The sequence below is a fragment of the Peromyscus californicus genome, unplaced genomic scaffold (genome assembly GCF_007827085.1).
Source record: "Peromyscus californicus insignis strain IS unplaced genomic scaffold, ASM782708v3 Scaffold_13__1_contigs__length_99412109, whole genome shotgun sequence".
In the NCBI taxonomy this organism is placed as follows: Eukaryota; Metazoa; Chordata; class Mammalia; order Rodentia; family Cricetidae; genus Peromyscus; species Peromyscus californicus.
Window position 1 is genome coordinate 79,316,529 of NW_026294424.1, and position 26,665 is coordinate 79,343,193.

General features: G+C 36.8%; 1 protein-coding gene across 1 annotated transcript in view; it reads right to left on the reverse strand.

Annotated features, from left to right (window-relative positions):
* The window catches only part of LOC128108571 (transmembrane protease serine 11C), a 52,731-nt gene extending 27,384 nt beyond the window's left edge, over window positions 1-25,347 (reverse strand). Inside the window, exons 1-3 of the mRNA XM_052735299.1 lie at window positions 25,292-25,347; window positions 18,104-18,219; window positions 8,330-8,448 (exon numbers count right to left, since the gene is read on the reverse strand). Coding sequence (XP_052591259.1) covers window positions 8,330-8,448; window positions 18,104-18,219; window positions 25,292-25,347 — 291 coding nt within the window. The remainder of the gene's footprint in view (window positions 1-8,329; window positions 8,449-18,103; window positions 18,220-25,291) is intronic.
* Window positions 25,348-26,665: the final 1,318 nt, after the last annotated feature.

A 26,665-nucleotide genomic window follows, 5' to 3' on the forward strand; every position in this document is an offset into this window, starting at 1 on the left:
TGCTGGGATGAAAGGTGTGTACCACCACTGCCTGACCTCTATGTTTAACTCTGTGGCTAACTCTGTCCTCTGATCTTCAGGCAAGTTTTGTTTCTTAGATTATATATATATCACCACAATTAAGAAGTGTGGCTTTGCTGGAGTAGGTGTGACCTTGTTGGAAGAAAAGTGTCACTGTGGAGGTGGGCTTTGAGATCTTATATATACTCAAGCCACACCCAGTGTCTCAATTTACTTCCTGTTGCCTTTGGATCAAGATGTAGAACTTTCCAGAACCATGTCTGCATGCACACCACCATACACATAGTAGTATGCTCCCTGCCATGATGATAATGGACTAAACCTCTGAAACTCTAAGCCTCCACTTCAATTAAATATTTTCCTTTATAAGAGTTGCTGTGGTCATAGTGTCTCTTCACAGGAATAGAAAACTTAAGACACTGTATCTCTACTAAAGACTGCTTTGAGATTGTTGAAAAGAATAATTGACCTTGTCATTGAGGAGACTCTATGAGGATTACTGAGAAAAATAAATAATTTAATGACAATGTATATAGTGAACCCATTTTGATGAAATACTGGAAAACAACATCTTTATATGTTTTGCATTTCTAAACATGTGAGCACAGTCAGGAGATGAAAAGAAAATATAAAAATATGGGTTATTGGAGATCGAATTTGAAGATATATGTGAAGAGAAAAGGAAATTGCAAAAGATAAGAGAGAGAGAAAAGGGGTGTGTATTTAAAATAGTTCTTTCATGGAAAATTTAGTTTTCTCTGATGGACTCTCACTGGGTATACAAACCACACTTAAAGGAAATTCTTTAGCCAGCAGTAGCTGGCTGACACAAAACAAACTCAATGGTATTTTTGGAGGGTTATATTCTTTTTTGTCTCATTTTGCTTTGTCTGCACATTTTTATTTTAATCTTACAGGTCTTTTGTATGTGTATTACAGTTTCCAGTTGTATATTTTTATGGGATTTCTGTGTGTGTGTCTTCTGCTTTTTCTTTGTCTCTCTCTCTCCCCCTTTTTGTTTGTTGTTTGGTCCTATTCTCTCTTTCTTTCTCTCTATGTGTTTGTTATCTATTTGTTTTCTAGTAAGAGATAGAAAGAAAAGATGTGGATTTGGGAGGGTGAGTAGGGAGGATCTGGGAGGAGTTGGGTGTGGGGAAACCATTATTAGAATGTATTGTATGAAAACTTTTTTCAATAAAAATTTTCATTTTGTGTGATTTAATTTTATTCCTCTTTTCATGTAAGTTTCCTAAAAAAGACTTTTTTAAAAAATTGGACATATGTGTATATCTCTGTGTTTTTGTCTTTGTAGACCAGAAGAGGGTGCCAGATCCCTGGATCTGCCTAAAGTGGGTGCTGGGAACTGAACCTGCATCCTCTGAGTGAGCAGCGAATGTTCTTATCCACTGATCCATTTCTCCAGCCTCCCATCTAAGAGCTGTGGTTTTGTCTTCTTATTCTTTATTCTTTATATAAGTATGTACAAAATTGAATGTCTTCATAGACTTTTAAAAAGACAGCAAGGTGACATCATTTTCTTTTTGAGATGACCACTTTAACTACTGTGTGGGATTATGAGGATATCAGAATATGAGCAAAGACAGCAATTTAAAGGCAATAGTAGGATTTTTGGAAAGAGATGGCAGCAGTACTTAAGGAGAGAAAAGGATAGATTTAGGTTATATTTTGGAGGTGGATTCAATGTGATGCTTTGATTTGCAGATTTTGAGTATTCCTTTGTTAAGCTTTTAGATTGAGCAACTGAATTTTTATTTATTGTTATTATTATTATTATCAACTTACTATTTACTGCAATGGATAAAACTAAGGAAGACTAGATTTTTCTTTTGAGTATCATCAAAATAGCTTTTAAATTGTGGCTTTAATGTGATAGTTCATAGGGAATACATCCAGAGAACGGCAAAGACAGAGGTGATGAGGAGACATGGAAAAAGTAAGCTTGACTCTGAGTAGCCATGGTTGAGTCACAATTTACATCTGCAGATGATAATGAAACAGCAATCCAAAGGGGAAAACAGCTTGTGAACACGAATAACATATGGGAAAGGATATGTTACAGAAGCCAGGAAAGGAAGAGTGTGCAGAAATGAAGGGACGTATTTGTAAGAGGAAGGAACAATGATTTGGCAGCAGCAAGGTCTGTGGTGCTCTTCATTTAAGCAGTTAAAGGGGGTGGTGAGAGATCCCTGTTGGATGAAACAGAGGTGATACAGGGAAACAGAAAACACGCTTACCTATTCAACAAAAGTTTGCGAAAGGAAACATGAAAATAATCTAGGGAAGAACACAGAGTCAGAGAAAGGTTTTAAAGATAATATGATATGTGATCTAGTTCATGACATAGCTGAAGACCACAAAATACTATTCTGCATTCTAGGAGAGCAATAGCATTACTGTGTCTTTTTTCCTTGTGTGAAAGGGAATCCTAGAGAAAAGATAAAGCCATATTAGTTACTTATATGCTCAGAATAATTTCAGTGTTAACTGATCTGTGCTCCAGAAGTAATTCTGTGGATTCTGTAGATCTTTTCCCCCCTCTAAATAATTCATCTTTCTTTTCCTTTTGTAGCATTTCCACTTCAACTATGTTTTCTTTTCTGTTTCACAATGTTATCTGAATATGGTCAGTATTGTCTAACATCAGTACTTAAGGAGATATTTTGGACAATAGGATCTAGGCAATATACTGACAGCTATAAAGGCAGATAAAATTGGATTATTTCTGAAGGTATTCTAAGGACTAGACACAATGTTGATGGAATGATTAGGATTAACAGTCTAGAACTGATAACAATAGGTTCATGGAAATCTGTTAGTTTGGGTTGTTTATCTTAAGAAAGCTGTTTTTAATGTACTAGACTCTAATATTGCTTCAAGTAATAATGTCTATCAAGTTGCTTCGAGATTTTGGGTATCCAGCAGTATCACAAATAGTAAAGTTTTCATCCATTCTTTTTTACAGGTGCATATTATAGCCTTCTCTTTTATCCTATTAAATTAGTATGAGGTCAAACAGTATGTTTGATTTTGTTTTTATTTAACTTACAACATCTTATTTTCTTTGAAATAATGGAGTACACTAATGATTTAACTATCCACATCATACTTTATTTATTTAGGTAAGGGTTCATATAGCCCAGGATGGCCTCAAACTTGCTATGTCACTGAGGCTACTTTGATTCTATTGCTTATACCCATAAATTCTGTTAAATATGATAAATAGATTGTGATAATGGAAAGATGTTGAAAAAAGTTCTGAGCATAGGATTCTAACTAAAAAATTGTTACCACTATAGCATTAACATCACATTTATGAATGAGAAGTAGATTATTATAATATTTATTAAGCCCGGCATGGTGACTCATGCCTATAACCTTATTACTCTGAGAGGCTGAGACAGGAGGATTTCTATGAGTCCAAGACAGATCTAAGCTACAGAGTGAAAGCTTGTCTCCAAAATGCCCAAACCAAGTCAAAGAAAGGACACCAAAGAAAAAAAAGTCAAAGACTTAAATGTGGTAATCAAGACTATTTTTTAAAGTACAGTTGTTAGGATCCTGTCCTCACTCTTCTGGGTTCTGGCATCTTACACCATCAGTAGGTGCCGGTGGGTACGTACCCTGCCATGTGATCATGCAATCCCTGCCTTAAAAATCTGGACACGGACCCCCACACTCTTTTTCTTTGTTTCCTCTCTGCTCTCTGCTCTGCTCCCTCCTGCCATCTTCCTTTCTCTCCAGGCCTGGTTTCTTTCTAATAAAGCTCTTTCTAACTCTGGTAGTGGTGGCTGTAGCCCGTGACTTTTCCACCAGTAACCAGTGCCACCCACCGTATCGATAGTAGGAATTTATCAAACAGCACCTATCAACAGTAGGAATTTATCAAAGCTTGAATATAGGGTTATATTGAGAAACTATGTAAAAGTACAACAGTCTATCCTTTGAAAAATATCAGAATAAAGTCAAAGTTCTAAAGATTAATAACTGGAGATCTTATTTTAAAATTATGTATATACATGTGTATCTATGTATGAGTATCTGCATGTAAATGTGGCTGCTTATGGAAGTGGAGGTATTCCATCCTCTGGAGCTCGAGTTACAGGTGGGGTTATGGGTCCCCTGATATGCATCTGTAGAACTGAATTTGGGTTCTCAGCAAGAGCTGTATGTTTTCTTAACCACTTAGCCACCTCTCCAGGTAGACTATATTCTTTTCTCAGCAACTTCTCATTTTTCAAATACCAAGTTTTAGAGTAGCATTAGTATATTTTATGATTATTTTCTTATAAAATTTTCCCCATTCTTATCAGCTGACAAAATATAGAAAATATTTTATTGCTCTTGCCATGTTACAAAGGATTATAAGATAATATGCCTCTAAGTGATAAATGCTGTCACACAGAGGAGATAGCACATATCTAGTAGTTTGGCATTCCCAAAGTGAAGTGAAAGTTGGGGCTATTAGCTCTTCTTTAATTTACAATGATTCCCAAGGCTGATGATATCCTGAGCATTTAGGATTGCGTTTTTTCTATCTGTATTTTCCAGTTGTAGAAAAGAATATTATGATGGTAGCAATTTTTAATGTTGTCTTCTGTGATGGTTAGCTTTATTAATCTGATGTAGTCTAGAATCACTTGCAAACAGTAGTCTCCATAAAGCATTGTCTATATTGGGTTGGTCTATGGGCATTTGATCTATAAGGGATTTGATCAAACTGGCTGCTGTGAGAGAGCCTAGACCACTCTGGGTGTCATTATTTTCTAGGGCCGGGATCATGAGATGTGTAGGAGTGGAGAGACAAAAATGGAGCAGAGGCAAGCAAGTGACAGATGTGCAGTCATTTCTTTGTGCTCTTGACTGGCCTCTTAAGACTCTTGTCAGGGTGACTTCCCACAAGTCCCAGATAGTCTATATGATAGACTATAACCAGGAACTGTAATTAAAATGAAGCCTTTCTTCTCTAAGTTGTTTTTGATCAGGAAATTTTTATCACAACAATAGATATGAAACTAGGAAACCTTCAAACCCCTTGAAATATAAATAATAAGTGTCATAATGTTTATTGCATCATTGATAAGTTTTGAATTATCTCAGTTCCAGTATGGCTAGAATCCTAATAGAGAATGGTTAACATTTAATGTATCAGATAAGTATTATGTTTCAAAAATGATACAATTATAGTAATACTTGAATTTAAGTTTTTTGGCATTTATACTATTTTTTTCTGAAATGTTTTCAGGGTCATAGAACTGAATGAATGCTAACATAATTTTTACTCAGACTGTAATATTTGCTATTCTAAATTAAATGGAACAGAACAAACTACTGTTATTTACTTTTTATTAATTTTTTTTAAAAAAATGACATGTTATTTAAATCTGATGAATCCCATAGAGAATCTGTTATTTGGTAGACTTCATCAAAAAGAAGCATATGTCCTGAGAGGCATATCCTCCTCGCATGCTCTGGTTAGCTTATGGGAAATTTTATTTGATGAATGCCCTGGTTGTATGCCTAACTAATATGTCCCTTACTCTTGGGTACTCCAGTAAGTGGTTTAATGTATAAAGTTGGCTGACTGCTTTATACAGGTACCTTGACCATCTATAAACCCAATACATTTATGTGGTGAAAACCATATTGTATTCTATTGGATTATTTATCTGGTCATATTAACTTCATACAATTTGAAATGTGCTCATATTTTGTAGCATTTTGGTGGTCTTTAAAGAAAGGACAAAAAATCATGGAGATTGAGTTTGGTAACTTAATCTCTCAGTTGTCTCAGTTTCTTTATAAGACATCCTGAGGATTAAATATTATGTAAGTACTTATACTGAAAATTAATAAAGCTAATTATATTAATAAGATCTTGTGGCATTGTTGATTGGTCTTAGAACTTCTTTTCACTTATTTGGATATCATACCTGCTGGAGAACTTAAAATAGTACAGAAGGTATAGAGATTTCTTGAGCTGCCTGTTACAAAACCATATAAAATATGAACTGTGAGAATGTTCTCTATCAAGACTTTTCCACCATAGTTTATGGTAAAGCAGGATTTCTCTTGATCCAAAAAGAAAATATATATTTTCTTTTTAGGGTAAATCATTGAAAGAATTATATAGTGGCAATCAGAATAAGAGCGCCTATAGGAAGAATTGTAGTGACTTGTGAGATTTCTCTAATGATTTGTAACTCCATTTGGTACATGTTATTATCACAGTGTTGTACTTATGAATTATATATATATATATATGATAATAACTATAATGAATGAAGCATTATTATATTCAGTGAAAACAGAAAGAAAGCAAGTATAAAAATAAGGCATTGCACAACATTTATTTGGTATATGTTGCTTTCATATTGGAAACTGTGATTGGAGTTGTTAAATAAGCTTGAAGGAAGATGTCATGATCACTGCTTAGCAGGCAAGGATGATGCAATAAGTAGTTATACCAAATGTTCTGGAGTAGTGGTTCTCAGCCTGTGGGTTACGATCCCTTTGGGGGTCAAATGAACCTTTCATGGGGTCGCATATTAGATACCTGCATGTCAAATATTTACACCACGATTCATAACAGTAGCAAAATTACAGTTATATTATAGCAAGGCAAATAATTTTATGATTGGGTGTCATTACAACATGAGGAACTGTATTAAAGGGTTGCAGCATTAGGAAGGTTGAGAACCACTATACTAGAGTAAGCAGGGGCTAATGGATTTGAGTGAACTGGTCTGAAGTTAGAGCTTGTTTTAGGATGATTTTCTTAGAAACTCAATATTGGCATGAAAACCATGGGAGTAACCATGATTTAAGGCCCTCTTTACAAGATGAAAGCCATACCTAGCATTATTGTTGGGCCAAGAACCTATGACTAGACAGATCATAAATCCTAGAAGAGAGCCTACTACTATTACGCTGCTAAATGGATATATTAAACTGACTCTTAATGACTTATCATTATACCCATAGATTAAGGCTATCTTTTTAAAAGACTGACAAAATAATGGGACTTTGGCTTATATCACATTTCACCTTTTGTGATGTCTGCAACACCTTATTATGTTGGCATTTGTGGTCTAATGTCCACATCAAGAAGCTGAATTGGAGGAAAATTAAGGAGCTATAATGTCATACAGGTGGTAAAGCACTAACTTTGGAATTAAATAAGGCCCTTGAGTCCACTTCTTTCTCTCTTTTTCTACTTTATTCTTATTAGTAGTATTCACTGTATTAAATGATTGGCTTTATTATGACATTTTCATATAGGTATATTATACGTTTTGTTTGTTTTGCCCTGTACCCAATTCATGTTCTTGTTCTTTTCCTTACCCATTTACTGGTCCCCTTCCTCTTCATAAATAGTCCTATTGTACTTTGATATCCCACACATATATTTTTAAAGTCTAGGTTCCACGTATGAAAGAAAAGAAGCAGTATTTGTCGCTCTGAGTCTGGCATATTTCACTGCAGGCTTTTTCTTATCCACTATACCAGATTGTTTTGTTTCCTCTTTGTCCTAAATCCAAAAGCTGTTTTCCGCCTCCATTTTCTAATTCTTTCCATGATGGCAAACACACAGTAGGACTTTCAGGGACTCTGACTTTTTAAAAACTTGTACATAGTGGGATGGTTTGGAAGGACTACAAGCTTTTGTCAGATACGTGAAGTCTGCAATGTCCTATCAGGAGATTCTAGCAGAAATGGCGGATGAATGATGCCATCACTGCTCCTGACACTATCAGTCTGGTTAACTAGGTTACTTTAGTTAATTATAGTCGTATCTTTGAAAACAGAAGCTTCAGGCCGATCACAGTCAGACTCATGGTTGAACCTTTAACCTGGTGAACAGGAACAGAAAGCCAATTCCTAAGCAAGAGTTTTACAACCTTCCTTCAACAGTGAAGACATGTGAAGTGATCTTCATTTTGGTCACATTGTCTTTCAGATTGGCCAGGCTTCTTCTTCAAGGGGATGGTTAATTTTTGAACCAAAGACAACATGGCTTAAGTTATGCATCTTAGAGAACAGATATATGTTACTCATGGAATTGATTAATTCATTAGAAGTGTCGACTGTCTTTCATGTGCCATTTTTCTGAGTCTTTTGAAGTGTGTCCCTTTGCATATTTCCATGTTCAAGTTTTCAGAGGACTTTCTGAAAGGGTTGATTCATCTAATCTATGGCAAGGTATTGGTTAGAAATTGTTTTGAACTTGCAAAGTGACTGCTAGGGTCTTAATACTTTTAGGAATACACAGAAAAATCATTCAACTTACCAAAGACACTATCTTTTTATTTAGGTCCATATATTCCTGAGAATACGGCTTTGCAAATTTGCTGTCATAGTCAATGTTGTTAACTTTAAAGCTGACATGGTAGTAGAAAGGTGCCTTTCCTGAGGAGAGAAAAGGAAAAATAGTTTTTCCATTGTGCACAACCATTCTGAGAATTCATGTGCTCATAAAATGTCAGGCTACGTGACATCTAAAACTCTTCATGCCCACTGAGTGTGGAAATTGCCTGGGTGGAGGAATGCTAAATTACCACCTTTCACTAAAAATGTATTCAATATTTTTTAATATAAATTTTTAATATGCCAGTTTTCAAGTTTGGGCAATGTGTTATGAAACAAAATTACATTAAAATATAGTAATTATCTTGGTTTTTGTGATTGCCATACATTACATTTCTGAAAATCAGTCAAATCATAGGATTTTTTACTCAAGGAGTATCTAAGAAATTAAAATGAATAAGGGAGAAAATGAAGCAAGGTATGACTTGAAAGTCCTGCACATTTAGTAAACTGAACAATGAAATGAAGTGTGTGATTTTAGACAAGCAAAGGGATGAGATGGGACAGGGATGAGGTTGAGCAGAACCACTCAAATTCATCCAACAGAAAAACGAAAACCTCTCTTCTTAAATTTTGAGGTGACTCTCTATGACTCCAGTCTATATACTAAGGGGAAAGAGTACAGGGGGAGGGAAAGGGAGGAGAGATAGAAACAGCATAAAAAAAAAAGTGAAGAAGTTCATTGTGCGATGCTTTATATCAGTGCTTTTTGTTTTGTTTTGTTTTGTTTTCCAAGACAGACGGGGTTTCTCTGTGTAGTTTTGGTGCCTGTCCTAGAGCTCTAGCCTTGAACTCACAGAGATCTGCCTGGCTCTGCCTCTCGAGTGCTGGGATTAAAGGCATGTGCCACTGCTGCCCGGTCTATATCAGCATTTATAACTAATTATTTGGTGTAGTCTGCCATGTCTTTCCCAAATAATTAAAGAAATGAAAAGTAAAATGAGATAGTGCTTTGTATATGTATCTTATATACGTGTGTGTGTGTGTGTGTGTGTGTGTGTGTGTGTGTGTGTGTGTGTTGTGTATATGTGTTGATCCATGTGTGGGTATATGTGGAAGCCACAGGTTGATGTTGGATCTGACTGTTTCTACTCCCCAGCACCAGAAGCACAAGTGTGCATTGTTAGGAGTAGCTTTGTATGTGGGTCCTGGGAATCCTGATTCAAGCCTTCATACTTACACAACAGGCTCTTTATCCACCAAGCCATCTCCATAGACCACCATTTTGTTTGTTTTAGATTAACAATGATGTTAACAAAGATGACAATTCCATCAAGCAATCAATCTATCCAGATGCTCTTATAGCCTGTCAGGGGAGTGGAAATTAGAACACATTTTTGGAGGACAATTTGGTAATATCACCAAAACTTTGACAGATATTCTCAGATTTCATTCTGATGCCTCCTTTCAGTTGTATTCTCGGTATAATGAGTTCCACATAAATCTATACATAAAAATTGACTATTTCAAACAATGTTTAAAAAAATGAAGCCTAACCTAACCTAAGAGCAGGAAATTAACAAAACGAGCTGCTTGTATGTAAATAAGTCTTGTTTGTAATAGCATATTATGTCACCACTAAACTCATGTTTTAGAAAAAAATGTTTGATTAATAATGTACACATGAAACAAAGTGAAAAGGTAAAAAAAAGGAGGTGGGCTAGTTTGTTACATTGCTCTGACTAGAACGTGGGATTATTGATAGTTTCTATTTCTAAAAATCTTTCAGATTTATTTTATTTTATGTGTATGAGTGTTCTGCCTGCATGGCTGGCTGGAATTTGTCCCTAATGGTTATAACTAGTCCAGATGGCTCAGACATAGAGACGATGTTGGCAAAGCAGGACATACATGGCAGAGCAACACGAGTAAAGGAGCCTGGATTCCTGGCACCTTGAGATGATGTAGTGAACTTGGTCACTTCCTCTCAACTTCCAAATGTCTTACTCTTTCATGTCTGCTTGTCTTCTTTGAGGTCAACTGTTCTCAAACTTGGCTGCCCACCAGAAATACACAGAGAACTTTGGACAGTATAGGTTCTACTACAGATAACATCCTTGGGAATGGGTTTTGTGTACAGATTTATTTTTTTTGTATTCATAAGACTACAGAAATATAACTTAATTTTACTTTTAATTGACATAATAATTGTAAATATTTGTAGGATACCATGCAAAGTTTTAATACATCTATTTGTGTAGTGTTCAAATCAGGGTAACATATTTATTTCCTCAAACATCATTTCTCTGTGATAAGAATATTCAAAATCATTTTATTATAGCTTTTAAAAATGGACATAATTTCAAACTATCTTATAAATTTGTATCTCTATATCAGGTCTCAGAACTCATCATGGACATTTCTTTGTGCAGTGGACAACAGTTAATTTAGGGACTCACAATTGATCAAATTGTAGAGAATAAATGTCTGCGTAATACTCAGATACAAATGCGATGTCTATAATTATACCCTAGACCACCAAGGCAAGGCTCAAGGAGCATTGTGGGAATAGGGACTGGAAAGATCTTGTGAAAGCCAGAGGTTAGGGGGAACTGGGATGAAATCGTGATTTCTGTGTGTGACAGGGCCGTGGCACTCGTGAACTCATAGCAGCTGTGGGTGCTGGATTAAATTCAAACTCGTCAACATTCCAGCATGGAGGAGCTGGGACTCATGAGTCCCCACCCCAAGCTTATGACTTCTGGAGCGGGGAAGAGTAAGTTTTCTTTAAGAGTGTGTCTTCTGACAGGTCACCCACCTACGCTCTAGTAGAGGGCCTCATACCCATGAGTATACGGGCAGCACAAATTGCAATCAGTGGGCTTTAAAAAAAATGAAGCCATGAACTTGGAAGGGGTTTGGAGATGCGTAGTGGATCTGGGAGGAGTTAGGGGGAGGCATAGAGGTGAATATAGATCTATCTATCTATCTATCTATCTATCTATCTATCTATCTATCTATTTATCTGCATGCATATATATATATATATATATATATATATATATATATATATAGTGTGTGTGTATGAAATTCTAAAAAAAACGTAAAATGTTATATTGAGATAAACAAAAATGCATTATATTTTCTTTTTCTTTTTCTAAGGAATTTTTTTATTCATTTTACATATCAATCACGGGTCCCCCTCTCCTCCCTCCCCCTGCTCCTCCAGCCTTCCCCAAACCCACCCCCCATTCCCTCCTCTAACAAGGTAAGGCTTCCCATGAGGAGTCAGCAGAGCCTGGTACATTCAGTTGAGGTAGGTCCAAGCTCCTCCCACTGCATCAAGACTGTGCAAGGTGTCCCACCATAGGTAGTGGGCTCCAAAAAGCCAGCTCACACACCAGGGATGGATCCTGATTCTACTGCCAGGGGCCCCTTAAGCAGATCAAGCTACACAACTGTCTATGCTTATGCAGAGGGCTTAGTCCAGTCCCATGGAGGCATTATATTTTCTACATCTGTGGTCACCCTACAGTGCAATGGAACATCTGACTTATTACTCCTATAGGACTATAACTTAGGACTAGTAGACTATCATTTAATAATATTTTCTCTCCTCCTTCCACCTTCCTTTTTTTGCTTGCTTTCTTCTCTCTCTCTCTCTCTCTCTCTCTCTCTCTCTCTCTCTCTCTCTCTCTCTCTCTCTCTGTCTCTGTCTCTGTCTGTCTCTTGGGCACTGGGAATTGAACTTAAAGATTCATGTAGGTCAAGCAAGTACTTTATCACTGATCTGTATCCATAGCCCATTTAGGAGTACTGGGGAAAAAATCTTTTCAGGTGATTCTAAGAGTTGGTGTTAAAATTCATTGATTTGCAACAGGGACTTCCAATGATGATTTGCAAGACCAAATCTAGCCTGTTTTTGGATGTTCTATGAACATATAATAAATAGCCTTTGCATTTAGAAAGGTTGAAAAGCTCAAAATAATAATGACATTTGGTGATATGTGGAAATTATGTAAAATTTTAGGGCCCCAAATTCTTACTTGAAAACTTTACTGTGTTAAGTGCTTAGTACAGTATTTTAGTTCAGAAGTAGTCACTCAGTGAATGAATGTTAACTCAGTTTGTGGACACTTTCATGTACCTTTATTCCTTTTCTTTTTCTTTTACTTAGAGTACTAATTGCCTCTCTTAAAAAGTTAACTAAATATTGGGATTGGAGAGATGGAGATGAGAAGTTCCAGGTTTTGTTAGCATTATCCACATGGTGGCTCCAGGTCCAGAGGATTTGATGCCCTCTTCTGACCTCAGCAGGCACTGAACATGTGTGGTGCATATATGTACATGCAGGCAAAACACTCATATATATATATATATATATATATATATATTAAAAAATAATAATAAAAACAAAAAAGAAGGTAAACTAACTAGAAAGCACATGATTATCATTTAGGATAACATGAAGCAGAGAAAGGAAAGTACCCATGGGGGAAAACTGTTCTGTGCTTTGGTTTGCTCAGCTGTTCTTTAGCTAGTTACTGATTCCAGTGAAAGAACAGTTGTTGTGAAAATATGGCCCATTATTTCTGGGTTTGGAGTCTACGATAGTGAACTACCAAACAGTTACATACTACAGAGTATTTCAAAATGAAAATGGTATGTGTCTACCTCTGTATTCTTCTGACCTTTGATTTGCGCTTCTTGGCATTGCTGGGGTAGTCTTAACTATAGTTCCTTTTCATTGACAAACTCATCTGTTTGTTTATGTGTTTATTCCTTTTTCAGTGTTTAGGTCTGAGACTCCTCTGGCACATCTTTAGGCAGAGATCTAAATACTCTGTGGGTTGCTTCTTGGATCAGATCTCAAAGGATGAAGATTCTTTGCTGGAAAGTCTCTACTTGCTCCCTCAGAAATACATCGTTTATCCCTTTGACGCTGGCTGTTTCTGGGGATTGCTGAAACACCATGAGCCACTTCCACTTGTTTTAAGGGTTACTTATATTTATTTGTGTGTTTGCGTGATGTCTGTCACATGTATGTGGCTGCCTCCAGAAGACAGCAGAGGTAGTCAGGACCCCAAGAGTTGGAGTTACAGGGATTTATGAGTTGCTGATAGATGGATATGCTGGGAACTGAACTAGGGTCCTGTGGAAGTTCAACAAGTTCTCTTGACCACTGAGCCATCTCTCCAGCCTAAAAATTCATTAATTACATTTTAGATATTGCATGTGGAAGGCAGACTTAAGGCTGCTATGTTCCTTAATCTGTAAGGGTCTTTTCAGGATAACATTGATCTTGTTTATGAAGTCTGTTCACAGCTTGATGTGAAGGGGAAATGCCAACTCTTAATATGCTAAGTTGGTGATAATAATGCAAGAAATGAAAGCTCATCTATTTCCAAACATAATCTCCCTAAATACTCTCTTCTTACCTTCAGTTTCTGGCACCCACTTATGATGAATGACTGAGGTTAGAGTGTGTCTCTTAATTTTCGTTGTGAGCCTAGCCTTTAACAGCTGAGCCATCTCTCAAGCCCTAGAGTCCATCTTCTTAGTGAGTACTTCTTAGTCATAGTTTTTTTTTGTTTGCTTGTTTTTTGTTTTGGCATATGTTATGGCTATAATTTGTGATTCAGCAGCTGTAACAGCTATCATTGCGACCTGTCTAATGAGTATACATGGAAGATACAGTGGAAGTGATTGCAAACCCCCTACTTCCTGGGGTGGGTGCCTGATTAGTTCCCTCTGCACAGTTCTGTTTCTGTCTGTGTTGGTGTTGTTTTCCTGTTGTAAACTCCTTCCAACCCCTTCCCTCAGTTCCCCTCTGCCCCTCCCCATTCACTCTCCCTCTGTTTCTGTTCAGAAAGGGGCAGGCTACCCATGGGTGTCAACAAAGCATGGCTTATCAAGTTGAGGTAGGACTAAGCTCCTCCCCTTGTATTAAGGATTGGTAAGGTAATCCAGTATGAGGAAAAGGTTTCCAAGAGCCAGTCAAAGCATTAGGGACATCTCCTGCTCCCATTGCCAGGAGTCCCATAAGTAGACCAAGCTATACAACTATCACATATATGTAAAGGATCTAGGTCCATCCCATGTGGGCTCCTTAGCTGTCTATCAAGTGTTTTTGAGCTCCTATGAGGCCAAGTTAGTTGACTCTGCGGGTTCCCTTGCGATGACCTTAACTATTCTCATACCTTACACCTATAGCCAAAACTTCAGACAAGCCTTGTCCATTACTCTAAGATCGGCTACAAACGTTACAGCTAGTCTTAATGAGATTTAACCACTGTTTGAGTTTTCTTACAGGATCACACAGAGATACCATAGTCCTCTAGATGGCAAGAAGCAATTCTAAGAAAACGATACCCTCCCTCCCAGCAGGTTTTGTTTTCTCAGGTTTATGGATAATTGTCTTCTGTTAGGGGTTAGTTGTAAATTAATAGGGGAGAGGGTGGATCAATAAAGTTTAGACTCAAGAATATCTTTGAAAAGGAAAGGGGGAATAGACAGCATAGGATAATAAGGTAGACTATTTATCTGCTTTTAAACTAATTTAGCAAACTATCAGTTCTAGATAATTTGCATTGGTATGGATTCTTGTATATTGATACAAATGTAAAATTATATTTCTATTCCTGTTTAAGATAATTTTTATATTGATACAAATTTAAAACTATATTTGTCATATTGTTTATATGTTCCTACTCCTGTTTAAAAATGATTTTTGTATATTGATACAAATGTAAAATTCTATTTGTCATTCTGTATGTTTGTTCTATTTCTATTTAGGATATTTTGTATATTGATACATATTGAGGTTATTGTTATTATATTACGCTATACATTTCTACCTCTGATTAAGATGTTTTGGATATTATCACAAATTTGAGGTCATTGTCTTTATACTATGCATCTGTTTACAGATTGTTTATTTTTATAGTGTGAAGCTTTAGTCTTTAGGCTATTTAGGTTGATAATACCTATAGGTTAATAGTCACTCATGCTTGTCATACTTATGTTAGTTAGGTTTCCTAGAAATATAGAAATATATGTTAGATGGATAGATAATCTTCAAACACTTAATAGACCTGGAGAGTATGACATTTAAATGTTTGAATAACTTAGAACTCTGTTGACATGAGACATAATTGCTACTGGCAGCACTGATCTACTCCCAAGAGGATGTTGGGCATTGAAGACACTCCATATGGAATTTGTCTTCTTCTTGGTAAATATGATCTATTGGGCATAGAACTGTTCTTTCCTCAACTGCTGACAGTAAGCATACTCTCTATTCTGGACGAACAGTACACAAGGAAAAACAGTTGCTGAACCTTTCCAAGACAGGATAGGACAAATTTCAAATTTTTTGTTTTTGAAAATGGTATGTCAGATATTCTAGGCCTGTAGCCAAAAATGGATACCCCAACATTGCAGAGAAACCTTGGGTGACTGTCCAGGCACCCAGCTGTTTCTGTCATTCCTTGTATTTTTTGGAAGTCTGTTTTGTGCATTTCCTGCTTACTTAGGTAATATCAGTAATATCATTTCCTTCTCAGGTATTTGATGGGATTGAAGACTAGATGGTTACAGTTACAGTCCTCTTGTATCTTAGCTAAGAACATATCAGGTACTAGATTTAGATTCTTCAGGATGGGACAGCTATTGGAGTAATCTGTAATTTGTCATTTACCTGTATTCTGGACATCTAGTATGTGTTTCTTGCTTGATGTTGTTCTTGTTGGCTGTATTTCTATTTTTGTTCATGTCATTATCCTTTCTTTCTCCTGGATAATACTTGATAATTGTTCTTATTGTATATTGTTTTGTATTAGGTCTAGAACCTTTTCATTTAGACAAAAAAGGGGAAGTGTAGTAGGTATTCACTTCACCTATGACCTTGTGCTTCTTGTCTGCCTACATCTTAAAAGTTAAGAGAGGTGGGAGGTCATGCTCTCTTCTGGGTTGTGGAGACTGAGTCAGACAGCGTGAAGGGGCATGTGTCAATCACCATCTTTCCCGGACAAAGCAGAAGGACTCTTCAACAGGATCTACCTTATCCTGTACCCATGAGTCTGTATTCTTATAGCACTCATTAATAAACTGATATATATTCTTATATACACCCTTTTGGTTCATGATTCAGCCTACATTACTTTTTTTTTTTGATTTTATTTTATTTAACTTTTTTTCATTTATTTTACATACTGACCACAGTTTCCCCTCCCCAAATTCCATCTATCCTCCTCCCCATCGAGTCCTCCTCCATGTCCATTCAGAAAGGGGCAGGACTCCCACGGGCTTGCACAAAGCGTGACACATCAAGTTGAGGTAGGACTTAGCTCCTCCCCCTGCATCAAGGCTTGGGTGAGGTAATCCAGCATGGGAACAGGTTCCCCAAAGTCAGCTATGTGCCAGGGATAGATCCTTATTGCCTACATTACTTATAAAATTTTCCTCATATACAAATGTAGATTTTTTTCCTCACTCATATGTGGAAGCTGTAAAAATTGATTACATAAGATCAGAGAATAGAACAGTGGTAACTAGGAAGTGCCGAGAGAGAGAGAACAAAGAGAGGTCGGATGGCAAATGCCTAAGTACGGTCAGATGGAAGAAATAAGTTCTAGTGTCCTACGGTCATTAAGATGAGTGCATTTTATGATGATAAAGAACTAGAAGAAAAAAATAAAAATTATAAACACCAAGAAATGATATAATTTAAGGAGATGGACATGGTAGGTGCCTTGATTATTAAACATTATGTACATGTACCAAATTACTACACTGTACCTCAATATGTACAATAAGTATTTTTAATGATAAAAGTCATGCCTAAAAATGACCAGAAGAAGATACAGAAAACTTGGCACAATACTCTACTTAAAAAAACTTGGCCAGGCGGTGGTGGCGCATGCCTTTAATCCCAGCACTCGGGAGGCAGAGCCAGGCGGATCTCTGTGAGTTCGAGGCCAGCCTGGGCTACCAAGTGAGTTCCAGGAAAGGCACAAAGCTACACAGAGAAACCCTGTCTCGAAAAAAAAAAAAAAACTCAGTGACCTCATAATTTTTCCTATTATGTATAAAATATATTGAAAAATTATAGACATATTTTTTTCTTTACCGTTGAATATTGGAGAAGAATCTACACTTAAGGAAGAATTTTATGAGTAGAAAATATTGTACAGAGGAAATACAGGCTTTGGAGTGGGAAATCTTGTCTGTAGTAAGATATCTCAGGTCTTTAGCTTTCATATTTATTTGTTAGCTCATTGACTATCTCCTTATGGACCTACTAAGTTCAACAAATAGAGACTGTGTCTACTTTCTTCGTTAATGTAGTCTCAATCCCCAAATCTTTCCAAAAACAAAACAAAACAAAAGAATACCATGTCTCTAGTTTTAGAATGCACTGGGTTAAAAGTCACTTGAGGACAAAGTCTGAGGACAAACTTTTGGGGTGAATATTTTTGGGGTGAATATTTACTATCTTAACTGTAATGATAGTCCCGTGACTCATATGTCAAAACTCATAAAAATATATGTTACGTGTACAATTTTTTACATATTAGTTATCCCTCAGTAAAGTCTTAAATGTTAGTGTAGTCAATGCTAATGACCACAAAGGTAAAAAATGCATAACAAAGAAACAAACAAAAAGTTATGTTTCCTTTTCTTCTTCAAATTTCCTAGTTTTCCCAGTGGAGAGTCAACACATATGATTGTAAAAATAAACATGATGAGTACTTACCACAGGCGACAAAATAGGCAATGAGTCCAATTATCACTGCAGCAACCACCGTCATTAAGATGATTAGGGTAATCTTTCCACATCTTGTGAGCTTTATTTTTGTTTTGGACTGTGTTCTGAGGAAAAGGACAGGAAGGTGTCAGTAAGAGCTTGATTTGGAATATTGGAAATACATATGAATTTAGGTTTAAGTGTAAAAGTGTGTTATTTTACATTAATGATGTATTCAGTAGACTGATGAGTTTGGAAACAGTGTAAAATTAGTGGTAAAGTATCAGGGATGCTTATTTTTAAGTACCTATAATCGCTAATGGTAATACTAAATCAATATTCATTTATTCCTTCAAAGAGTATTTGTAGTTGGTTTTCTCTGCTAGACACTAATGTAGGAACAGTCACCTCTGTCCTTATGGAGCTTACAAACCACCAAGTAGAGATATAAAAGACATACATAAATAAGTAAGTCCAATCTATAACTGCCTACAAGGTATTAAGTGCTATAGGAAAAGTAGGCCTGGGAAAGATCAGATACTGGGCTTGTGTTAGCTGCAGGAGAGATAAACTGCCATTAAGTAGAGTGGTCAGGGTAGACCCTGGCATGTAAAGTGTGAGCATAGTTAACACACATATGGGAGTTACTGACCCACTGACATCTGAAAAACTTCAGACAAAGACAATGCCTCAAGGACAGCTCAGGGGTAAGGACAAGCTTGGCATGTCACGTGGTGTGGCTGGAGCAGTGGATGACGGTAGTGTAGTGGGAAAGTTTGGTTGAGAGGCATTAAGGCCCAGATTTCCAGAGCTTTGTGATAATGATTTTGATTTTTCTCAGCAAAATGTCAGCATTGAGCAGCTTTTAGTGGTCAATTGTGATGACTTGGCCTAATGTCTTGATGGGACACCTCTGGATGCTGTGAATAAGAAAGTGCAGTGGGCAAGTAGCAGACAGACAGGGCAGAAAATATTACAATGACTGAAACAGAAGATGGTGTTGGCTGAGACTGGGGAAATACAGGTGGAACAAAGGTTTTGTATATATTTTAAGTATAATGCTGATGGAGATATCATGATGGACAGATGGGTTGTAAGAGGAATTGAGGATTTTTTTTTTTTTTTGGTATTTACCAGGACCACATAAAAGATGGTATTGTCATCATGTAAGATGAAAGACTTTTTATGCAACAGTATTGTTGTTAGGGTTGTTCAGCAGGTATTCATGAGGCAGTGTGGGTCAGATATACAAGTGTGAAATTTGGAAAAGGAGTGTGAGTTAGTCATGTCAGTTTGTCATCCCTGAGCACATAGATTAGAGTCTGGCAGTGGAGGTCAATACCAAGGGAGTCAGGGCAGGTAGAGAAGAAGACCAAGATAGGATCACTTGTGTAGTTTTTTTTGTTTTGTTTTGTTTTGTTAGAATGTTAGAGAGAAAGAAGACCTGGCAGAGGATAAATGCCAAAGGAAACAACCAGTGAGGGATGGAAAAGGCAGGCAAAGTGGATCCTTGAGGTCAGTGGAAGAGAATCAAGTACAAGGAACAAGCTAAGCTGTGCTCAAAGGTGGCTCAGACAGGGTAGGAGGATGGGAATCACAGATGATTTTGATAGGAAGCTTTAGGAACAGCACTGAGTTTAAAAGACAATGGAATTAGAAGAAATAGAGACTTGACCACTGATCTTTCCTTCAAAGAGTTTGCTGAAAGGAGGAGCAAGGAAAAGGCACTATACCCAGGGGAGGAAATAGAATAATGACTTCAAAAAATAACCTTGAATACTCATAAAAAGACACTAGTTGAACAGATGGCCACATTCCTATTTCATAAACTTAAGAACTATTAACGTTTTACTTTAAAACTTACTTCATGTTTTTACGTAGCTTTTTCAAGTAGTTACAATGAATTCACCTAGGTAATTTATGTTTCATCTAAAAATTAAGATTATTTTTCTGTGATCAGTGATACACCTATTGAAGCTACCATTAATTTCTTAATATCCATTAATACCAAGTTCACATTTACCATCATCAAAATGTCTTTTACACATTTTTGTTTGAGCTGAACAGAAATCAAAAATTCTACATTGTGTTTGGTTGTTGTATGTCTCAACTTTTTAAACCTGGAATAGTTTCCAAATTCTACTTTTTTTCCTTTCTGACATGGCTCTGTTTTAGTTCCTGGTCAAATTATTTTGTAGGATGCTTTCCCTAGATATGTTTCTGTATTTATTTTTTAAATGTTTTGAAAATCAATGTTCCACCTTGAAGTGATTACAGGCTTTTATGTATCTATAAGAAATAGTATAAATTCCTCATATCTTTTAATTAATTTTCCTTGACAGTAATCTTTACTATAATATCACAACCTGGGCATTGACATTCATGGAGCCGAGATACTGAGCAGAGTATCAACAGAGTCCCCTCATATTTCCTTTTAAATATGTAGTCCCCTCCTGCTCCTGTCCTCTCACAGTCTTTAAACCCCAGAAATCACCATTCTGTTTTTCCTTCCTATGTTTTTGTATTGCAAGAACATTATAGAATAAATCATACACTATGTAAATTTTGGAGATCTGATGTTTATTGTTCAGCTGCGGAATTTCTCATTATTATTTACAAATCATGGAGTTGTAAATTTTAGGCATTAAGCACACCTTGGAAGCAATAGATGGACAGCACAGAAGAACATACAAAATTTTAATTCATTTTAAAAATATCTCTCTCTCTCTCTGTGTGCGCGCTGGTGTGCAAATGTCAGTGGGTGTGTGTGCACAGGTCAGAGATCAATGCTGTGTGTCTTTCTTTCTCTCTCCACCTTTTTAATGAGCAAATCCAAATTTATTTTAATGACATGCAATTTTAGAAACCTCATAAGTTAGTGAGAGCCCTGGTTCCCTGGGATAGGATTCTAAAGTTACAGAAATGTGTTACATTTCTCTGCAAAGCCCAGTGAGTCATCCAATTCAAAGTCACAGTCTTAGAAAGCCAACTGTCTTTTTTTAAATTTTTTTAAAATTTTATAATTTAATTTAATTTTACATATCAGCCATGGATTCCCTTGTTCTCCCCCCCCCCTCCCCCCGTCTTCCCCTAGCCCACTCCCCATTCCCATCTTCTCCAGGGCAAAGACTCCCCTGGGGATTGAGTTCAACCTGGTAGATTCAGTCCAGGCAGGTCCAGTCCCCTCTAGGCAGGTCCAGTCCCCTCCTCCCAGGCTGAGCCAAGTGTCTCTGCATAAGCCCCAGGTTTCAAACAGCCAACTCATGCACTGAGTACAGGACCCAGTCCCACTGCCTGGATGCCTCCCAGACAGATCAAGCTAATCAATGAGGCCTTCTGAATAAGTGAGACAGTTGATTAGTCAACTGTCTTTTTAGTCAGTTCCACCTCAGTCTTTGAGTCATTCATCCAACTCAGGTGAATCCAGTCAGACCCCCAAGATCTGCCCGTCTTTGGCACACCCACACTGTGATGATAGGCACTGTGCCCCTGAACTTGGCCTTTTACGTGGGGCCTCTCAACTCAGGTCCCCACGCTTGCACAGCAAAAACTTCGCCTCTTGAGTTTTCCTCTGTCCTTTGAAAGTTATTATAAGTAACTGTCTCATGATTTACAAATTGGGAAGCGATTTGATTTTAATGCACTCATGATTCAGCACTGTAAATGTTATTTTATTTTTCACAAATGTGGAAGAAGTGTCTTTAGAAATTAAACGAAGAATTTATTGTACCCGTATTTGTGAACCACTTTACAAAATTAACTTGTTCTGTGTGTTCTACCTTGCTATCAGCTTGCAGGACTGCCATGAGTTCCACAGACTAGACATGGTAGTGCGGGAAGTTGCATTCTTGCTTATGGAAGGTGAAAACCTGAGAATACTATTCTGGTGGATCCACAAACTCCCGAGGCCAAACTTGTAGGTGAAGGGTCTTCCCCTTGTCACTTCACACTATAGTTTGTTCTCATGGCCTGACCTCTCCTCTTATAAGCACAGCCATACTGTGTTAGAGTTTATCCAACAACCTCAGCTTAATAAAATCACTCCATTTAAGTTTTTCCTAAATGCATTCATGTTCTGAGATATCAGGGGCCACAATATTAATGTATGAATCGGAGGGCACAATTTAACCCATTATATGTATGTTTTATGTATATATTTCAATTTGTATTAACATTATGAGTTAAAATAATACTGCATAATTATCAATACTTTAATTTATATTAACACAAACTCATATTTTGTTTTATATTTTATATTATATATTTTATGCTCTATATTTTATGTAATCTATATACTACCCATATGTATGTGTGTGTCTTTGTTAAAATGAAACAGTTTTTTGCTTATTACAAAAAACTGTTTCATTTTAACAGAGAGAGGTTCTGAAAAATCCATTAATGCCAACATGTGTGTGTGTTATACACTTACATATTTATATGGATGTCTTTAGAAAATTTCTAAGGTCAAGAAGCATAAATACATATTTTAGTGACTATATTAAATACTGATGACTTTGAATCACCTATATTAGTGCCTATATTATTTTTATTTTTATTTGATAACAAAGTCAAATATCTGTTAGGAAGCCTACTTTTTAGTTACTTGGCACTGATTCCTTGAAGGATAGTTTTTCTTAAAGAAACAGTGTCAGCTGGGGTTCCAACATCAATGACATTTTCTTAAGTTTCATTTTACTTTAGATAGGATTCTCATTATTAAAAAGTACATTGTCTAAATTGGTGTCTCTCGGTGTTTCCATACAATTCTTGGGAACATTTTGGGATGGAAGAAGGAAAGGAAATCACTCCAGATTTGTAATGTCTCTTCTCCTCCCCTTTTTCCAGGTTAGCCTTGAAATCCTGTGTTCAAGAGCTTCTTCTGACTTAGACTGAAATTATGTTTCCCCCAGTCTGATCAGCTCACATATTGAATCTAGGATAGTGTTTAAAATTTGGGGTGAAGCAATTGACTCAACGATATGGTAAATTCAGTTAAGTTAATCCTACACATGAGCGAGTGCTCTAGCAATTTTCCTCCATCCTTTACCAGTAAATGCATACGTATTTTATTTTTACTCACACAGCTTGCTACAGAATAAGTCCCAATGAAAATGTTACAAATGACAATTTTGATGTGGCAAATAGTTGGGGTCTATTTTTCAACTCTTCTCAATTTGTGTCCTTATGCTAGATAGAACCATATAGAATTCTGCTTCTATGAATAAAAAATGAATGCTGACAGTTTCATAATAATTTACTAATTATAGATACTTATAAACTGTTTACTGCTTTAACTTCTGATTCCCACAAAGCTATACAAAAGTGATTCTTGGATACAAGAGTTTGTCTGGTAGAGAATCAACATATGACTTCAAACTTCCCTAATGTAACTTTCCTGGAGGGAGAAACTTCCTGGTGGGGAGCTGGGAGGGAATTTCCAAGCTACCCATCCTATGTTTCTAATTTTAAAGAGGGGGAGACGACCTTTATACTGATCTTTCTCTATGGGGGAGTGCAGAGGAGCTGCCTTATGGCTAACCTCATAACTTAGGTGAGGTGAGGAGTAGGGCTTCCCTCACAGCCCAGAAAGCCTTCCTATTTCCAAAGGCTTAATTGGTTTCATTGTGGAGCAGCACATCCCTAAACTCAAGAGGAAAGTCCCACTTTGTTATTATTCTTTTCTCTAGAACATTCTTATAAACAGCATCAGCCATATGGATTCTACTTTTCTAAACTCGTATTATTAGATGAAATGTTGTTTGGAAAACAAACTGCCCAACATTAAAGAGAAATCGCGTCTTGGTTAGGAGTAAAGGACAGAAACACTTGATTTGATTTTAGCAGCACATGTTCATTTTTCCACATGTGTTTTACTAACAAATTGCATATTAGAATCATTTGGGTGCAATACTGCTAAGGTTAGTGATGTAATTTAATGTGTTTATAAAGGGCATACAAGGATTTCCAACTTTAGCCTGGACCTAAAATTATTAATTCCTTGAGATAAAACTAGAATCTGCCTTCACAGTATAGCACAGATAATATTTATGGAATACAAGAGGTTGATCAAGTTGATCTCAAGGAGGGAGAATATACTACTTAGGACCCGAGGTTTTATAAGTTTCATTAAGTAAGTATTGGCAGTAACTTAATTTTATGGAAAATATTTCAATATTTCTCTAACGGTTAAATAAGGTAAGTACTGATGTGAATGTGAAAAATGGAATTATTAATGCTGTATACTAAGAAGTTGCAACATCCCAACATTTCCTGGTTACCCAGAATCTAGATTTTTTTTGCCCCGACTTATGTCATGTTTTTTTTTAAATATAGTAGTTCCCAATGAGTTTATCAATGCCTGCATTTTGTGAGAGTGCTGGAAAGAATAATATGTATGGAAACACTTATCTTCGTGTTTATCTGATTAGCTTAAAAATTGAAATGCAAATCTAAAATCTCTGGTCCGTCTGTCTCCTTTATAATAATAGGTCAGCACATTTCTTAGTCTTCCAGACCAAGCACACCATTGCTAACGTCAAGAATAAAAATCTTCTCCTTTTGGTTGTGCCTTCCAAACTAAATGCAAAATCATGCCGCTAAAAATATAGGGTAATGAAGTACTGTAGTATTCCAATAATTAAAAAATAAGACCTCCATTTTGTTTTACCGCTTCCAAGGAGGGAGAATAACAATAAATAAAACAAGAAACAAAGCTGCATCTCCATCACCCCACACTACCAGAAACACAAACACAAACACATAATATATATATATATATATATATATATATATATATATATATATATATATATATATGTCTTTTCTGTATTCATAGTGAAATTGTCTTCTAAGGATATGCCTGCCCCAAATCTCCAAGTTTCGGTTGTCCCACAATTGCTTACAATTGAAAGGTTTCTCAGGAAATTTAGAGTAAGCTCTAATGGTGAAAACTTCTCCACTAAAACACTTTTCCTTCGGTTTTGAATTTGTGTTGGTATTTCCATAAAAGGTGGGAGGAACTACTCTTTTTTTGTTTTGTTTTTTTTTGCCGGCTGTAGTGGAACTGCTCGTTTTTAAGGACCTGAGAATGCAGGTTAAGTAGCTAACTGCTTTAATCCTTTCCACAGTATCTTTCTGAACTGTAGCAACCCCTCCTCCTGCCGCCCCCCGCCCCCCACCCCCCGCCCTTCCACACACCTGTTCTGCAGGGATGTCCATGGCTCTTCGCTCCGCCGAGGCTGCCCCCTTGCCATCTTCCACTTGAGTGCTGCGTGGCACAGTCATCCTCCACCTATTTAGCTTACAAGAATCTATGGCTTTTATGTGTTTTATGATAATGGCCTAATGATAATACTTAGCACTTACACAACTTTTCATCTTCAAAGTGCTTTCCAAACATTTACTAATTAATTTTAAAACATTAGTAAAGCATGAGCTGTGTGTATGCCGATCCATAAATAATAAATAGTCGTATCACCCCAGTGGGGGCAAAATTTAGAATTAAGTTGTGGTGGCTATGGAAGCAGCAGGACTGACTGGCCTGAGAAGGGTGGGTTTGTGTGTCCTGCACCGAGAGACAGTTCTAGCTCCTCCCACTCCTTGCTCAGACCTCACTTCTAAAACTTCTGGCGATTTCTCTTTTGTTCCCTGTGAACAGCCAATGGCTCTTGAAGCCCTAACCTTCCATTAGGATCTGAATGTTTTCCAACCCATAACTCTCTTGCAAGCGTGTATCATCCTTCCATGAATTCCCTCCTGAAATTTTTACTGCTGCTTTAATTCTAGTGCTCTGTAAAGAATGTTTGATACTCTGAAATCTACAGGGTGTTGATTTTTAATTAAAAGATATATGGGTTTAACCAGCAATTTCTCACGTTTTGGCCAGCATTCTGGCTTCTCACAGCCAATTTTGATACTGGTGTAGAGGCGAGATAGGACACATCTTAATCTTCAATTACATGGAAGAAATTGAATTCGCTAGAGGCCAGGGACACAGCAAGGGTGTAAGGAAGGGTCTAGTTTTTAGTGCTGTTGGAGAAAAGAGTTCCTGGTTTAATAGTCTCTTTTTCTCTTTCTTCTTAGGCAGAGTCTCACCATATGGCCTAGGCAGGCTCTGAACTTGTAATTCTTACAAGTGCTTGGATTACAGGTGTGCTCCATTCACACCAGGCAACAGTCATTTTAAAAGAGGCTTAGCCTCATGATGCCTGTGCTACCTTTCTTTTTCTCAAAACATGTCTAGGGAATGATAATCAGAGATAGCATGATAAATCAATAATAATAATTACTACTACTACTACTAATAGAATCATAGTGGCAGTATGCATTTCATTTGCTGATAGGATCCTGATGAGAGATCTATCAGCACCAAGTAAAAATTTATACCTTAATTGTATTTAATTCATCACCACAGACACTACTGTATATGTGCTTTTCTTGGCATACTCATTTGTCTCTATAAATCGTGTTTATCCTTTGAGGTTTCTTACCATCTATCTGAAGCTTGTAAACTCTATCAAACTCCCAGTGTTCTACTACACAATGAACATGGGGCTTGGGGTACATTGGACC